Here is an 18,728-nt window from a genome sequence, read left to right on the forward strand (position 1 = left end):
TCGTGCAAAATTTAAGACTGACGTCGAAACGACGAAAATCTTTTGCTAAAAGTTAACAGCAAAACGGATCTCGCTCTAACATGAGTACAAAAATCTCGGGCTATGATTGAACACGTCGGGATTCCATGCGAATCGATAGACGAGAGACTGGGGAGAGCCGAGCGATAGAAACGCCGATAATGATAATGCTTGAGAAATTGGGACCAGGAAAAGTTTGTCGTAACCGTTTTTCTCGGCTACTTTTTTATTATACAGTTTTACTTGTTCTGCGAGTGTCGCAACTTTCGAGCCGGCTTGTCATTCAGTTTTGCCGTTCTTCAGAGGAGATTATTTATAAAAAGAAAAAAAAACAAAGTACACTGCGCGAGTGGTCCGAAATCACGATGGAAGATCGTCGCTGATCCTCGAAATATTTCGCTGTACATTTCTTCTCTTGCGAATCAAAATCTTCGAGGACGTGTTGTGGATTTTTACTGAAGTTATTAACGAAATTAGCAAACTAATATACGTCTGAATAATCAAATTTCAATTATATATACTTGTTCAGAGTTAAGAAATATAAAACTCTTACGTGTGGCAATAGTCAATGTTAATATACCGTGAATGTTTATGAATGATTATTCCACTAACAAGGGAGGCAAACAATCCCGTGGATCAATCCTTCGAAAATTCATTGTACGATGTCTGACACAGCTAACGATTAAACATTTTGTAATCTTTCATCGTGCGGTTACCATTTTGGACCACTCTGGAAATCAAGAATTTGTATAATTTTTTCCTTTGGTCGCAGAGAACGTGCGGCGCTCGTGAAAGTTCCGTTTTACCGAGAAGAGGAAATTATTCTAGTCGTCTAACTGTCTAACATACTTGTAAATGTGCGTGTATACATACAATATCTTATACAAAAAAAATAAAGAATTATACAGAATGTGGAAGTAGAGCAAAACATAACGAGTGATGTTGCGCGAAAAAAAAACAAACAAATTAACAGTGTGCAATAAAATGACGTAGTTTTCAGTCTTGAGAAAATAGAATGTCTCACAATTTCAAGTACTCGATACGGAAACTCTAAATAGAAAATAGTGAAATCGCTGAAACATGGATTACGCAAAGCTTCATCCATTGCTCGTTTATAGTAGAATAACTGCAGAATGGTCAGACATATTAATGAAAGATACATTTCTTTTATAGTCTTCTTGTAGCAAAATCTTTGTAACATTATGCTTCTATATCCACCAATTTGTGGAACAACCAATTAGGATAAAGACAAAATAGCTTTATATGATCTCAAACGTTTCACTATAGTTTTCACATCATCCATGGAGAACGAAAAAGAGAACAGTTTATTGTACAATGTTGATTTGCTATCGTGGCTATCAGGCTTATGTGAACTTGTGTCATTACTATCGTCTCATTCTATGTACGCTGTTTATATAACAAAATATTGCTATAACAGAGCATACATTGAAGATACTTTGAACGATGTAATTATCAAAACCACAGATCACTTATATGATTTAGACTTAAACGTGCCTGTGACACGTCCTCTATTATATTTTAAGAAATCCATTACGAATACTCATAGATCTATCTCGTTCATTACGTGATATAAGAGAATTCAAAAAAAGAAACACAATAGTACAATATTGTACACTCACAATGAAAAAGATAGCACACGCGTGCTATCTTTAATTTCTCGCGTTATAATTATGGTACAGGAAATGTGCCAATGATACAGAAAGACTACCTTCTACTAATATATAAACATAACTTTTATTGACTTTTCTTCAACGAATTTTCGTCGTAAAAATAAAAATACCCAAATGAATACAGACAAAATGATAGCGTATCTGAAAAATATTCCATCTTATATAAATTTAAAATAGACAAATATGAAAATGATATAACTGTACCTGTGTTTAATAATATGTGGAACCTCCGTGATTCTCAATTACATACTTCTATCATTCTTTTTAGTAAGGATTTATACGGTACTTTAATTGAAGACTCTGATCAATTTTTCCATTCCTCTTTCATACTGATTTTTAAGTCATTTAAATTTTCAAATTGTCTACCTTCTGCGTAGACAGCTCTTGATAATAATCCCCAACAATTCTCAATGATATTTAAGTTCGGGGAGCACGCCGGTCATTCCAAAACAGGAACTATCTCTTTGAAAAATATTCATGAATAATTTTTGTCGTGTGTACGGCAGCATTATCTTGCTGGAACACAAATTTTGGACCTGCAATGCATTGTGCATACTTATCAATTTGGTTCTTTATTAATCTCAAATAACTTGCACTATTAATTTTTTCTTGTATAAAATTAATATCCGTTTTTTCTTTGTAACCTATGCCGCCCTAAATCATTATTCCACCTCCTTTCATTTCTCGTCTAATTCTTGTTATTTGTCCTTTACGAATGTCATGATAATAGTATGCACTATTATCTGGACCATCCAGACAAAACCGTTTTGCATCTGTAAAGATTATATTCCTCCAGGTTTTCCTCCAGTGTATATGTTTCTTCGCAAATTCAAGGCGTATTTCCTTATGCTTCTTTGTTAATCGTGGCTTGGCTTTTATTTGATCGGTTCATAATATTGACGGTTCATACATTTGCGTATCAGCTTTTCAAGTAATTTCTCTTGCAGTAGCACAAGAATTAAATGCAGCACGAAGTATATTACTGTTGCGTCACGGTGAGATAGGGTTGCTGGCCTTCCAGTGCTTTTCCTTTTACCGTAATTATCCACATCTTTTAATACGTTATATACAGCTTTTCTGCTTCGACCAATTTCTTTCGCAGTTTCTGTAATCGTTATTTTCCGTTTTCTTAAAATAAGGATTGCATTTATGTCACTGTCAGATAATCTTTCGCCACGGCCTATTGCTAAATGCGACAGATACCAATATCAAGAAACACTGAACACCGACTGACCACTTTAACTTCCTTAAACCTCGCGACATATTGAAGAACATTAAAATAAACCTTGAGTGTGCTATCATTTTGCCTCTGTCTATTTGTGTCTCCATTCTTCCTAAGAGAATATCTCGTAGAAATTCCAATATAGATAGTGTTTACATATTAGTAGAAGGTAGTCTTTCTGCATCATTGGCACATTTCCTGTACCATAATTATAACGCATAATTATAGCACGCGTGTGCTATCTTTTTCTTTGGGAGTGTATATTGTATACCCTAGATTATACAATATATAATGTTTCATAAAGTGAAATGACTAATCCGTATACAATTCGTATTCCGTCTATAAGTGTGCACACTAATTCACGCTAACGATGATTGTTGTAACGATAGCAAACGTGGCGTCACGTTTTTCAAATTGTACTCGATCATTGCATTATACGTAACGTCTAATGCAATCGATCGACTTATGTATTCTAAATGTTTATGCTTAGACAACAGGCACCTTTACATTGTTTCGGGGAGACGTCAAGAAAAATGGCATACATCTTCTTTGTTTGTATTACAGGTTCTCTATCACTGTCAACATTTTTTGTTTCAATGGTTTTTGGCCTGAAGATCCAGCGAATGAATTTTAAAAAATGCTTTAACGAAACGGCTGTCTGTTGTCGAGCCTGTCCAGAAAGAAGTGTAGCAACACAGTATGAGGCAGAGCATCGGAATCGGTTTTATCGACAGGCACTGCACACGTGGTCATATCGCTTGTCGCAGAAAATTCTATGCATATCCTTTGTAATCTATGTTCGGATGTATTTCGTCTATAATCGCATTCACGTCTTGTGCTGTGTCTGTCGGGCAATATACTAAAGAGAAAGTAATCCCTTGTTTTGTATAATAATACTTTATTGAGACAAGATCTATTAATCGTTTATATTACCGATCTTCTGATGGATTATCATTTTGAAAGCACCGCTCTCTGAATTCGATTAAAAACGGAATTAGAGATACGGTCACAATTAGATCCTAGTTTTTATGCATTTCTAACAAAATGAAAAAGATTAATTTTAACAAAGCGGAAATTTCTCTTCTTGAAAAAAGATATTGAATTTCTTTATCTGTTCATAATAAAGTGATCACTTTTTGCATACCTACTTATTTTTCAGTTTAGCAATCATACACTAAAAATTTATAACTTTTAACATGTTGGTCATGTTAATCACGCTTCTATATTGCATCCAAAAGAAGGATGAAAGCCTCGATCTCATTATACAAAGCAGACGGTATTTAACAATCTTAATATAGAACCAATTACTTTGCGAAAAAAAACGTTTACACGAATAGCTTTTACGTCCAGGAAATAAATGCTTGCTATTTAATTGGCAGACACATATTGAATTTTATTCAAATTGTTCTAACAGAAACAAATTTTATTTCCAGCTGTTTAATCATTTTTCACTGCATGCTTGCTATAATTTTATTAACTTCGTTTGAACGATTGTACGAGATTTAAATTAATTTATCAATTGATAATTGTAATTTCTTATGTTCAACGAGACACCATGATGATGTTTCTATACCTATCAAATGGTTAAAGTATATTCAAAATCGGAACGGACATTATATAAATGCGTTATCAATATGTATTTCGTTCGATTCATTGAAACATTAATCTCGATAAAAATAGTTCTAATTCGTACTGAACCTGCACTTTAGCTTCAACACCAAGAAGCTAACGCATAAAAATTGCTCCGGTAACTAGTGAATAATGAAATTGTATCGAAACCAGTAAACAATGTACAGTTTTACCGAGTGAAGTTGAACGAGAGGGGGGAGGGGAGGGGGGGAGAGAGATAGATGGTTGCTATTAGTCACCATTAGTTTCCAACACTTCTCCCTATTTTCTCCCATCATTTCTCCTTAGTTTCATTCGCCAATTCCCTCCCGGCGCGCAGACCAAATCCTCCCGGCTCCTCCCATAAACTTCCAGTTCTCCCGGTAAACCTATATAGCACGTTAAATAAGCGCAACGGCGTACATATGTATAGACCGATTATGTCCCTGTAGCCTGAACAGTTTCCGAAAATCGGCAACAAACGGATCGCTACTATGATTGTATGGTGCTACTTTCAATAAACCGCCGATATACGTGAAAGATTAACGGATGTGCGGAACCAATTATTCTACTTCGCGTAGCTTAGTCGTTGAACGACCGTAGGAATCTAATGTTAACCGTGGCGGCGTAAGGTGTACATAGTTGTAAATAACCGAACTGCGGATCTTCCTTGCGAATTATGTATATTCCAAGCAGCCAAAATTTTCAAGAACATATTGTATACGTTCCCCCGTGAATGATGTCAAATTCTACGTTGTTACTGATTCCATCGAAGTTCCGCAGTCTTTGAATCAGAATAACATTCCTAATGGCTTTCGCTCGTCGCATTGTTACAACGAAAGCCTTCTACGTATTTTATATTATGAGAATAATCATACTGATATTTATTGTTCCCATGTTATAAGTACGTACTTATAAGAGATTGAAACTGAACAGAATTTTTGAAGCGTTTTCTGTAATTGTTGAGCGAAGCAATTGTTGTATTCCAAGTACTTTTATTGTTGAAACTGTGTCAAAGGATGACGAGGTCTCATATCAATTTCTTATTATTTTTTAAAGGAGTGGACGTTCATTTAGACTCTGGAATCTTAATTTTTTTTTATTATTATTTCTACCTAACTCCTCCCATTTTTTTTATTACACTTAATTACCTTTAATGTTTCAGCTAGAACAATGCCATTTATGCCTAAAGCGATTAAGTAACTCGATCTAGATATTGAAAGATTGTTAACATTTGCGCAGAGACGATATTATTTTAACTTACACGGACTAACTCATTGTTTTATGAAACTTATTGCGAACATGCGAATAGCGTTTTTCATTTATTAGTCTTCCAATTCAAACTATCGGTTAATTCTTTAAACATTCTATTGCAAACTGCACAATAACTAGACTGTAATTTGATGCATTTACGTCAAAAGTGCAAAGATAAAACATAAGACATAAAAAAAGCTAAGATTACCATCACAATAATTTCAATTTAAAATTGCTAAAAGAAGAACTCGTGAAACTATTCAGCTTTTGTTTCTTGGAATTGATGGCGAAAACTTCCATTTTTCGTAATGATTCGCTTAAACAGTTTGTGTCTAAACGAGAGACAACAGTGTCGTGCTAAATATATTTTTAGTACCGTCTACGGCGTCTAGTTAATGAAATTTCTTGTCAAGAATTCCACTTTCATTGATCCACAGAATGAAAACGTCGACATCTGCCTAAAGCCGTAGAAATCGTTCGACACTAACCAGACTAACGCTTGAACGAAGTATCGACGCACCAATACATGTACTGAGCTGTGTGTAAAGTCACTCGTAACTTGTAATTGGACCGAAAGTCATTTCGAGTCGTAGAATTCTCTGATGAATCGACAATTAATTTCACCTCGCACAGAAAACTGTATTGTTCTAACTTTTTTCTAAAGATTTTCATGTTTTTACTCGATTGCCGAACTTTGGTTTCTCGAAGATTTACACTATCGTCGCTATAAGATTTTGTAATTGACTCGATGACAACAAATGTATAAGGATCTATATAATCAATGCCTGAATAACTTTATAGAGTCACTATTACAAACACTCGACTCAAATTGTCACGACACGATTTATAAAAATTGAATATCGCAGGTTGCACTGTTAGTCAAGACGAGAATAAAATTAACGTTTTAATGTCTTTAATTTCTTCCTGTAAAATTCTTGTACTAAGTCGCCGCACACGAAACTCCGTGGACCATGAACTCACAATAAAGTTTCCCGTTGTCTTTGTAGTGATTGAAACTTTTTCATATTATTTCATTATAAAATAATAAAATGGCAAAAAAAAGAAAAAAAGAAATAAAAAGTAATGAAATCGATGTTGTATTGCTGAGTGTACGCTAACGCGTGATGAAGAGTAAACAATTATGTAACCGTCGATTAAGAGAATTGCGAATTAGATTAATCACAGTTTAGAGTAGCGAAAGTCCGTTCACGTATCGTATATTAGCCGTTAGGGGTAGATATGTTAGCAACACTATAAAGTCTAAATGAAACACTCTCGTTTATAGCACATCGATATGCGTACGTATGCCATGATCATGTTTTTATTTTTTATTGGATATATTTCTCGCGTTGATGTTATTTTGCAAACATTGTCGTTAACAACGTCACCTTTCGGACACCGCTATAAAAATGAAAACAACGCTTGGTTTCGTCGATGTATTGTATTTTATCATGGATTCTGTAAATGTAGATTTTATAATGTTGTAATAAAAAGATTTCTTTCTATACGACATCATTTTCCGTTGCTGTGACAAACGCACGGATTGGGAGAGATAACCCATGCGTCGAGACTCCCGCACAGCGGCACGATGCCTCTACCGGGCGAAGATTATAATTTTGAACCAACGATCAGACGGAAGCCTTACATCGCGTCGTACAGTAAGAAGAAAATGTGATTCTGTGACTAAAAGTCAATTTTTCGGTGTTTTCAATATAATAAAATCATTTCTCTAATTTTTCCACTAATGAATACCAAAAACTTTTTCAAGAAAAGCTTCCATTTTTAAGTACTATAATAAAAAAAAGAGCAATGTGACATTTTTTGGTTTCATTTTTCTTTCTGTAGCAGTTCATTTCAAGGAACAGTTAGAAATTTTACGAAAGATCGGTGCAAACCTGCTTTATTATTTAAATTCTTCCTTTAACACAACTGACAGTTAGTCCAGTACCCTGTTACTAATTCCAATTCGAGATCTCTCGGTCCTTGACAGAGCTTGTCCGTTCTCTTTAGTATAATTTGTTGATGCCAGTCGATTGCCAGTGGCATTGTATAATCACATTTATAAGGTCTCTTATGCATCAATTAGACAGATTCCAAACACAAGTCTTGATCTAAACAGACGATCAAAAGCAACAGAATTACACCGGTTAAATCGTTACGTTATTAGATTGTTGTAAGTGAGATATCGGATTTTTGTGATCAGCAAATATTATTATTATTGTCTATTGCCAGCGTCACGCTTTGCCAAAAAGAATTCTATGCGAATTTTGTATTACATCGCAAGAAACAATTAAAAAAATTACTTCGTTTTTTAAAGACTTAAGCGACGAATTTATTCTTGCAGAAGACTAGAATCTTTTTAAAATGCCATTTTATAAATTCACTTGTTGCATTCTATCATTCTTTCGCGCTAACATTCAGGACAATACAATAATTAGGTGGTCAATAATGTGGTCGAGAAGTACAAGTAAAGTGGGACAAATTATAATAACGGGTCCTACTCTTTAACACCTTCAGGCTACAGCTCGATCCATTAACGAGGAATAATACAGAAATTTCCTTTGCTTTGATCGAGTGATGATTTACTGGTGAGACAGTGCTGCCTTCATAGTCAAAGAAAAAGAGGGACAACAGGGAATAAGCAAGAGAGCATGAATCAGCACAAACATGTAGAAAAAAACACACCGACGAACGATGTAGCTTGGTATTATTCTACCGTGCTTGCAATCTTACTCTTTCGCGCTCCATTTGGTTGGCACGCAATCAGCGGCGCACGACAAGAAATTAGATTTTTAAAGTAAAACTACTTTCATAGCCCATGTGAATAGCTCTATACAATTATCAATTTTGAATTAGTTATAGAATTATCGAAGTTTTTTCTGATCTATAACTGATTGGAAATCGGAAGTTATCAACGTGAAGGTTGCCGTGACTACAGACTTCAAAGAGAGTCGGAAAGAAACCAGAATTCCTTGCAGCTTCCTTTTTTACAACAAATTTTCCTTAATTATTAACGCCTTAATAAATGTTACTTTAATAAATAATGCCTTAATAAATAACATCTCAATAAATTACTCCTTAATAAATTACGTCTTAATAGATAACACGTTATTAATTCCTGGTTAAAGTGTCATTCTTGCATCGTCATTATTTCCTTTTCGTTTATCAAAAAATCTGAAATAGACGCGACAAATTGTCGTAGGAATTAGTATTAATATCTTTTTGAAAATTTACCTTGACAAATTATTAAAAATCATTGTTAAATACAAAAGGATCTTTCTATCAGTCCTGAAGATAGTAGATAGTTATTAACAAGGAAATTCTTTTAAACCTAACACTGGTTTTCTCCCGCTAGGGGTGCAGGTAAAGCCCAATCTTTGACCCGTAGACATTGGTTAACACTTCGATCGACATCTGAAACAAAAAATAAAGAAGAGTCAAATAAAAATTCGACAAAAATGGTGGTCCGCTAATCTATTTCACTGCGACGCTAATTTATTTCATTAAAAAAAGGTGAACTCTCGCGAACTTGTATTGTTACCTACGTGATACTAAGTGGAAACACGATTCTGAATGAAAACGTTGATTTTACAACGGATCATCCGTTCCGCGAACTTTTATAATTGCAATTCCACTCTAATTTCATCGAACAATTTTGTGACAATGTCGAACAGAAGACCAGTTATAATTCGCATCCAGAGAGAATATAAGAGCACAAAGGGGTAATGAAATGCGGAGTTATTCTTTCGCAACGCTGTGCACTGATAATCTCGATCTAATCAATTTCGATTCGAAAGTGAAAATTCCGCGAACATTGATCTGTTTCCACGTAACATTAACCCTTTTAGTACCGGCGAAAAGAGTCTGCATCTGAGCGAAATGTTTAAAACTCGTTTGACGGAGTTTGATAAAGTTTCGGAAAGAAATTGCAAAAACTTTGAAAATCCTGATAATGAAATGTTGTTTAATAAAAATATTAAGAAAACTATCTCGTTAACAATAGCCAACAATGATATATTGTTGTTCGGTACTAAGAGGGTTTAAGGGAATCGACGACGATTCTGCGATAATGCAGCGATCCTTGAACTGGTTACTCGTAGTGTAACATTTATTTCGAAATACTAACGCAAACCGTTGTCATTTTTCGCAACGCTGAGACAACGTGTAGAATTTTCGCAACGCTATTATTTCGAGATAGCCTAGCAACAGGGGCAGTTCCCAGCCCCTAGGAATCCACCACAGATTCCAACGCTACGCACCACCCACCCGCCTGGACGTCGTAACGCCAGGACGAATGTTCCCTTCGTCCAAGACGACAGTTCAAGCTCGCAAAATGAAAATTCTACCAGTCGGCCTGGGATATAGATCGAGGTCTAGTAACGTTGTCTTTGTTACGCAGAAATGTGTTTCACAGTCTTATGCTACAAGGCTCAGTACCTGCAGCTATCACGTTTAGAAAAACGCGTTTGCAATCGCTACGCTAACTCAACCGTTGTTACTTGAATTCGCGACTCTAAAGAAAATCGCGAATATCACACTGCAGAGGGTTTCAGCTGCGGCATGGACTCTGAAAGACGAATGAAGCTACTGGCAATGCGATGGTTCCCCAACACTAACTTTAAAATCGATTCAATAACAATGATCTAATGCAAAAGTCGCGATGTGCCCATTCGAGCTGTTCGTTGGGGCAGCAACATCTGTCCATTATTGTAAATGCGGTACGGGCGTCCGAAAAGTCGAAAAGCAAACCTACTGCAATGCGTTTGTGTCAATGTAGCACTAATTCAAAGAACAGGTCGTACGTACCTAGTCATCCCTTCAGCAATTAAGTCATAAATGTGCGAATGGTCTAGCAATAGGTAAAGAACCATACGAACGAAAGTACTTTACGACCACTGCACTTAAAGAAATTCGACCCGACGAACGGACAACACGTGCGACAGACCTACAGTACCGTTGCACGGACAACCATTCATAAATTTCACTTTGACAAACGAAGAAGACACAAACTAGAACTGTTGACCAAATTTCCCACACCTCATTCCAAGTTTCTTCCGATACACCCACCTCCAATCAAAAACGCTTCATTTCCTCCGCCAATCAACAGAAAACCGAGGTCACAACAGACAGAACACGACGAACGCAGTCAGAACGAAATTAACCTGTTAGCTGCGTACGACGTATATACACGTCATAAGGAAATGGCAATTTTAGATCTTATAATAAATATACTTCTCCTATGATTTATGTCAAAATGCTTATAGTAACATATTCCTAAATTTCGCACGTTTTAGGATAATTGTAGAACAATTACCAAGATAACTGCACTCAGTAGGATTGATAAAACGCGTAACAAAATTTATTTTCTTAATACATCGACGGAGATAAGTGGTTAATACTCGAACATAACGCATACAGATCGCAACCTAAGTCGAACAGAACACATCTAGATCAACTAGAACGCACTCAGAACACATTCAGAAATCGTGAACATCATATCTGTACAGTGTTGTATTAAGAAAGCGTAAATAGAAGCAAACAAGCGTCTTCATCACTACGACATTGTACCAAACGCGTCTACACTTACTTTCCGAAAGTAAGTGGACTTTGAAAATCTCGAAAATTGATCAACACAACAGAAGATCGAATTTCTTCGCAACGCCATCTTTAAATCAATTGTGCACAACGAACAAAATTAAATCGTAATTATTTCATTCGCAGCACTGCACTCTAAAGAATTTATTTCAATGCTAATGGAAATCGCATTTATTTTATTCACATGGAATCGATTTAGTTACTATTTCAAAGAACCGACGCAAAATCCATTCCTAATCACACACGCACATACGCACGCACACACAAAGAGAAAGAGAGAGAAAGAGGAAATTACGTCAGGCACGATACGCTAACAATTGTCAGTCGCTATTTTTATTAATTAGGGTAGCGGCTGACCTCAAATCAACGACAAAAACTCTTGAATAAGCAAATCCGTTAATACATATATGTCGAATTTTTTTCAGTAATAAATTTTTTATTTCTGGCTTCTTAATATTTGAAACCATACTTATGTTCTACAGATCCCTTGTACTAATGTAGTTAAATAACGAGAGGCGTATATGTATACGTATATCTGGATGTAAGACAAAATGACAAAATTTTTGTTATTGCTCACGTTTATGAATTATGTTAACGAAGATTCTGCCACCTTTTCAATTATTATAGTTTCCTACCAACCTGTAATTCAATTTACAATAAATCTTCGTAAAAAAACACGTATATATCAGACGGGAATAATTTATATCAAATACTGAATTAAATTACAGGTGTTGAGTAAGAATATTTAAATCAGATAATTTATTTGTACAAAACCTCGACAATAGGTGCCTATTTTCTCAATAGACCGTTGAAAAAATCAAGTAAAATCTGAAAGTCTTGTTTAAGACCATTGAATTTTTTTCGGAACGCTACCCAGAATTATGTTATTAGATGAAGAACTAACCTGTGTGAAAGCTAAAATTGATTGAACAACGGGAAAACGTACCGTATCGAACTTGAAAATTTATTAATTTTTGTAATTAATTTTTCGCCATTATAATCTATCGCCATAATACATTTCCAGGGATTTACTTCAAAGTAGATTGAACAGCTTTCGTAAATATGTACACCGGACGCAACAGATTTGATTTATTTGAAAATCGAAGCTCCTTTACGAATAGAATTTCATGACGCGTGCCTCAGATGGCGCGCCAACCGGACGAATGCGCGGAAAGAGTGAAACCCCAAATACAGTAAATTAATACAAGCTAGGCGCACAACCGTACATAAAATCTGATAGGTATCCTTCTGTTTCTCTCCATTGTATATCGTTCCCCTTCTGCAGTACTTGCGTGAAGCTAAATACACAGTAAAATGGTGGAAATATGTGAACCAGCTTAAGGATCGCGAAAAGTGTTGAAGGATAAGACCTATTACTGTACTATGGTGAGACATTACTATAACACGGCGAATCGACCTGTTATAGCTGTCGATAGCTGTTGCAGCTAGGAATGCGTTTCAAAAGTGGAAGAAAAAAAACCCAAATTTGGCTTCTTTCTTGACACTTTCAGCAATGAATTGTCAACCAATCAGAGCAAATAATATTTTTAATTAAACCTCGGTAATGAATTAAGCCGTAGTCTGGAGGTGTACAAAAATAGGACCCATTACTATGTCTATGAACTCAGGCGAAGTTATCAAAAGTTCATCATTCCACTGACAACGGCGCTAGAATAAAATCTCTTCAAATTTAACTACCGCATGCAATGTCTATGTTATTCTAACTCTGTGGTATGGTATAGTATGGTAACCCCTGGTACAACAGTCTGTAACTTGCTTTGACTATTATCAGCTGTACCGATCAGCATTGAAAAATCAAGTGATATCTAAGAATCTTGTTTAAAATTTATCTAATTGTTTAATTTATTTGAAATGCATATTAATCTGTTTGAAACAAAACTATTTGTACAATGTTGCATATGCAATTTCCGTCTAATGCAAGTTTAACCTAAACAACTGTCAGTTGTATAAATTTATGAAAATATTTAAACAAACATTACAAGAAAATTGTAAGATTTTATGACGTTTATTATGAGAAATATTATTTCCTAATTAATAAACATGAGTGACACAAATGAAACCCAGAATGAGGATAACTGTCCAGGAAGTCTAATGGAACTGGCTCAGAATTTTGAATTAGCACAGAATGCACTTTCTGAGTTTCAGAAAGGCGCGTACACCAGTTGTTTGTCATATTTAAATAAATTGGAGACCCTGAGACCAAAAGATTTAAAAGTAATGCATAATAAAGTTGTTGTGGAATGTTATAAAAATGACTTGAAGAAAACAGAGCTGTTAAGGAAAAGCTTGAATGCTATTTGCGGACAAATATCAATGACTGATTCGACTGATACTACTATAGATGACATTCAAAAGTGTGTCATGAGATATAATCAAGCAGTTTTATTGTATCATACAAAGCAATACAGTGAAGCGTTACAAATTATGAATAGGTTATTTGCTTTTATAGAACCCATGGGTATGTAGAAAATAACTATATATTTAAGTGAAATTATTTTTTCAGCGAATAGATCGTGGCATTGAATTTAATCTGTACGTATTACATTTTCTCTTAGAAGAATCACTGGCGCATAAAGTCTGCCTGCTTTTAGTAGAATTGCATATAGTAACTGATCAGCCAGATGCTGCGCTGTCTTTAATAACTTACATAGAAAGTCAACTGATATCTACAGATAATTCTAAACTTGCATCTGTTGACAAAGAAGGCATTATGAAATCTGTGACAGAGCAGAAGGAACAAAAAAAAGAAACTGATACAGCGACGGATGCATTTAAGATAAAGTTACTAAAATGTAAAGCTAGGATATATCTTATGATGCATCAACTGAAATTGTGTAAAAGAGAATGGAAGACATTTGTTTCCTTGGGTACACCTGTAGTAAGATAATGAGAATAATATTCCAAAATCAATTCTGTCATTCTTAATTTATTATACAATATATCTTTTTGGTTCTAAAATTCTATCTCATTTTCAGAATATATCAACAGTATTCTTGAAAGCAAATCTTGAATATTTGAGGGGAAATTATAAAAAAGCTATTAAATTACTGAACTCTGTAACATCAGAAAATATGGATTTTAAGTATGTTGAATAATATTGATATTATTATTGAAAACTGATAATACTAATAAATAATTATTTCTTTCAGAACAAGTGGCGAGTCTTCTGCTGTTCTATATTACAACAATATGGCCTGTATACATTTTGCAATGGGTAAACCAAATTTAGCTTGTTTTTATTTAAGGAAGGCTCTACGCGAGAACAAATCTGCATTAGAAAGTGTACAATCAAAAGATAGTGGTAATTATAACGTTTACCTTTTATTTTGAATCATCAATTTGGATATTGAGACAAATTTATATAGGAGCAAACACTTTTAATTAGATCCCTTATCTTCCCAACCATTGTATACACTTGGTGGAAACAGACACTACCAGTTGATGTATAGTTTAGGTGTTTCATTGTTACATGCAAATCAAGCATTGGCTGCCTTTGATTGTTTCATGGAAGCTGCTCAGAAGCTTCATAACAATCCTAAACTGTGGTTAAGAGTTGCAGAATGTTGTATTTATTGTCATAAACCGGTGAGAGCTTCAGATGATGTTGAATTTGTACATTTTTAGGAACAAAATATTACTCTTACTCTAATTTTCAGACAAATGAAGTTGATTTTAATATTCCGAAACGGAGGAAGGATTTAGTGCAGAAAGTTGTAGGCTCTGGAATTCATAGAAAAATTATTTTAGCATCATCTCTTTCTAAAGATACAAAGTATCATTCTGAAAGTTTTCCGTCTGCAATGCCACAACTAACTTTAGAATTTGCATCTCTTTGTCTAAAGAATGCATTGTTTTTATTACCGAGTATTAATGAGCTCAATGAGCTCAACGTTCCAATTACAACAATCGCCAGTTCACAATCGGTACCCCTATCGTTAACAGCGGGTACTAGTTTGGGTATTATAATATTTTATACATAATGACAAACATGTAGAATTTAATTTACTGCAGTCGTTCAGTGAATAAGATATAAAAAATTGTTCAGGTGCTCAACATTCGCCTTCAGTGTCACAAGTGTCAACTGTAGAAGCACTAAATTTGAAAGTAAATGTTCTAGCAGCAAGTGCTTATGTGTGCCTATGTTTGGGCGATTATGTTGTCGCTCTTGAACATGCCAAATCTCTACTAAGTATCAATAAATTGCCAGGGGCATACAAAATGCTAGGAAATCTTTATGCCGCGGAAAGTTTGATATTTATGGACAAAATTAGCGAAGCAATTGACTACCTTAAACCAGAGAATATTCAAGATTTAACTACTTTCGTACCTATACCTGACACGCAAGATAAAGGTGATGAGGTTGTTGCAAAACCTCTAAAGAGTAAGACCAAATTTCCATTTACTTTATTCGTGTTATAAATATAATTTTCGCTAATTTATATGTAAACTGATGACTAATTATATTTTATAGCATGGTACCCGACAACTGTTCCTACCGGCATCGCTGTTCTTAGATACAATTTAGCTGTAGCTTATGCGATTCGCGGTGAACTTGACAAATCTGGAGAAACCTTAAAAGAAGTAATTAACAACATTAAATAATTCAAGATTTCAAATCTTTTTTTTTCCTAAGCCTGTCTTCTTGTTACGGCTATCGTTTTTATTAAGTATCCTGTGATTCTTTTCAGGTTTGGATGTCTAAAGGTCCAGACTGCGATGTTCCTATACATGTTATAATGTTAGCTTTATATATAGAGTTACAATTAGGTAATATTAATAACACCACGCATTGGAAATGATATCAAAAAGAGCTACCGTAAATTTTTTGTTATGTTACAGGTCATGCGGATATTTCAAGGTCAATAATAAAACAACATTGTCCGCAGTATCGTTGACGGTAAATAGGTTTTGTAAATTTTGTCTTCATAAATGTGAATCAATTGTACACACTTACGTATTCGAGTATGTATGTACGTATTATATAAAAACGTGAATCATCATGGAAATATAAATTGAATTCGTTAATGAATACTGTGGCGACTACCTCGCTCCTCCAAATTTCCAATTTTCTAAGCGCGCCACAAATACTATTAACATTTCTATATTTTGTAAAGTTTTATAAATATAATACTTATGTATTTTCAAGTTGTACTTTTACTAGTGTCTTCTTGTATGAGATCACACTGCATTCTCTTAAATTATCAAATTAATTAATTTTGTTCAGAATCAAATGTGATATAATGCATGTAAAGTTGAGGCGGATGCTTGAGGGAAATATAGCACTTTACAGATTTTAAATTTGTTTACAAAATATGAATCTTCGAATCGTGTAAGTTTTGTTTATGTTTAACAAACGATGTTGTATTTATGAATCATTACTTTAGAAAATAGCTGTCAAATAGAGTTGAATCTTTTTATATTTTAATCAAGAAATTAAAAGAATAAGCTGTTGTAGTACCTTCTTTCTTTAATTAAAATGGATGATATCTTTGTTATTATTGAAGTATTTTCGATTGGAATAAATAAATAAGACAGAGGCGAGATACTGAGTCTATTAATTTAAATTTACAATGAAGGATAGGCATCATTTGCCACGCAGTCTCATAAAGAAAGTCATTTTGTTTCGATTCTTGGCTCTAGCTGTAGAAACACGTGTGTTAACTCGTCAGCAACGATTTTGCCAATTGTTACTGGAAGCGAACTTACTGGATGGTGTTGGAGGCCTCTGGCCTGTAATATGGTCATGGCCGTCTAGGCGAATCACCCCAGGGCCTTATTCTGGACCTTACTCTGCCTGACTCACACATATCCAGTGGTTCTCCACTGTTAGTTATTCCATGTGTGACAACGTTTCCTCTATTTAATATGTATGATCGGTAACAAGCCATAATCGTTTCCTGAAAGCACGAGTGCACACGAGTTCTCGATACGTAATCAAATACATAATATTATAGTACTTAAACAAGCGCGTCTGTCTAATTATTTCAGATTTCTTATCTTATATTAAAAAATAGCAGGCGCTTGTTAGCAGCCAATGTTACTCTACTATTTATATATAAATACAAATACAATAACTTTTGATTCTAGATACTTGAAATATTACCTATTACTTGCATGTTATATGGAATGAGTGTAATAAATAACAAAATTACGGATTTATAAATAATTTATTCATTCCTAAATTTCACTTATTTATCCGCACCATTTGTTTGCTTAAAACTATTACATTATTTTATATTCATATTATGCAGATTGGTCAAGAACGAAATAAATTTTTGATAATGAGGTAATAAATAGTTCAGTTGTTAATACCTATGATTAAACAGATTCGTTTTGAGTTATTATTGATCGGATACGATCGCAAATAAAAAGAGAACTCTAATAGATTTTATCAAATTATTTTGCTATAACAAACAGGTGACTAAATAAAAAAGATTCTCGACCTTAAAATACCACAGCAATCCGTTACTTACGAGTAATTATAATAGTGCTGAACAATGAGGGAGGAGAAAAAAAAGATTCCATTATATTGAAGATCTATCCGGAGACATGAATGCTTCACCGGTTGAGGAGGAAGGACAACGGAAGGCCGTCGTCCATTACAAACTCAACAGAAGAAAATTAAAACGCCGCACTTCCTCCGATTCGATGTTCATTAAAGTAGCATAATTGCGGCCGGCGATGCGCAATTAAATGTGGCTAGTTTACCCCATTTTCGTTCAGCAACCAGGTACTTGTGTTCGACAATAAACTCGTAATTTCGTTATAGTTGCAATCTATTAAACGGAGGGATTTTTTTTGCGTAATAAAAGAGACGTAAATGTTCGCTTTTGCTTAGAAAATTTCTCGAACTTTTAGAGATTAAATAAAAAATATTCAACGTTATCGTTTTGCCGGTAGATGATAGTTCGTAGACAATTAAAATTTCAGGTAAGTCGGTAATATATTTCTTTTATTAATCTCAACCGGTCTATAAACAAATCGATTTCTTTAAATGAATCTTTCAAGTGCGAAACATGTATATTTATTAATCTATATGTATACATTCTTCTGGTTAGTATTTTTTTTGTATCTGCGCATTATCCACGCATTTTCTGCACGTTTGAGGAATATTAATAGGTGAGAACAATGTAAAAATTCTTTATGTTATCTCTTTAATTTACTAAAATTATTTCAAGCGATAATTGCTGAAATGATAAAAGTTCGGCTGCGAATTTGGTTCGTGATTTAGACTATTGCAAATCGGCATTGACTAGAAGATCGTGCGAACGTTTGCCCGCAAAATCCGATTCTACCAAATAAAAAGCGAAAGTGAATGA

The 18,728-nt window shown here is 34.5% G+C and overlaps 1 protein-coding gene across 1 annotated transcript; it reads left to right on the plus strand.

Moving 5' to 3' along the window:
- The first annotated feature begins 13,131 nt into the window (after nucleotides 1-13,131).
- Nucleotides 13,132-17,422, plus strand: Not10 (CCR4-NOT transcription complex subunit 10). The gene is made up of 10 exons (XM_078179903.1): nucleotides 13,132-13,867; nucleotides 13,965-14,287; nucleotides 14,385-14,491; nucleotides 14,559-14,710; nucleotides 14,795-14,994; nucleotides 15,066-15,366; nucleotides 15,455-15,790; nucleotides 15,881-15,990; nucleotides 16,098-16,176; nucleotides 16,249-17,422. Exons 1-10 carry the CDS (start codon nucleotides 13,450-13,452, stop codon nucleotides 16,302-16,304), a joined length of 2,082 nt encoding a protein of 693 aa, XP_078036029.1. The 5' UTR covers nucleotides 13,132-13,449; the 3' UTR covers nucleotides 16,305-17,422.
- Nucleotides 17,423-18,728: the final 1,306 nt, after the last annotated feature.

Source organism: Augochlora pura, chromosome 1, assembly GCF_028453695.1.
Source record: "Augochlora pura isolate Apur16 chromosome 1, APUR_v2.2.1, whole genome shotgun sequence".
In the NCBI taxonomy this organism is placed as follows: Eukaryota; Metazoa; Arthropoda; class Insecta; order Hymenoptera; family Halictidae; genus Augochlora; species Augochlora pura.

Excerpts from the sequence above, each read along its gene's own strand:
- Not10 (XM_078179903.1), top strand. The coding sequence starts at position 13,450 with ATGAGTGACACAAATGAAACCCAGAATGAGGATAACTGTCCAGGAAGT. Across the intron at positions 14,995-15,065 it reads GTATTTATTGTCATAAACCG|ACAAATGAAGTTGATTTTAA; the intron begins GTGAGAGCTTCA and ends TCTAATTTTCAG. Across the intron at positions 15,367-15,454 it reads AACAGCGGGTACTAGTTTGG|GTGCTCAACATTCGCCTTCA; the intron begins GTATTATAATAT and ends AAAATTGTTCAG.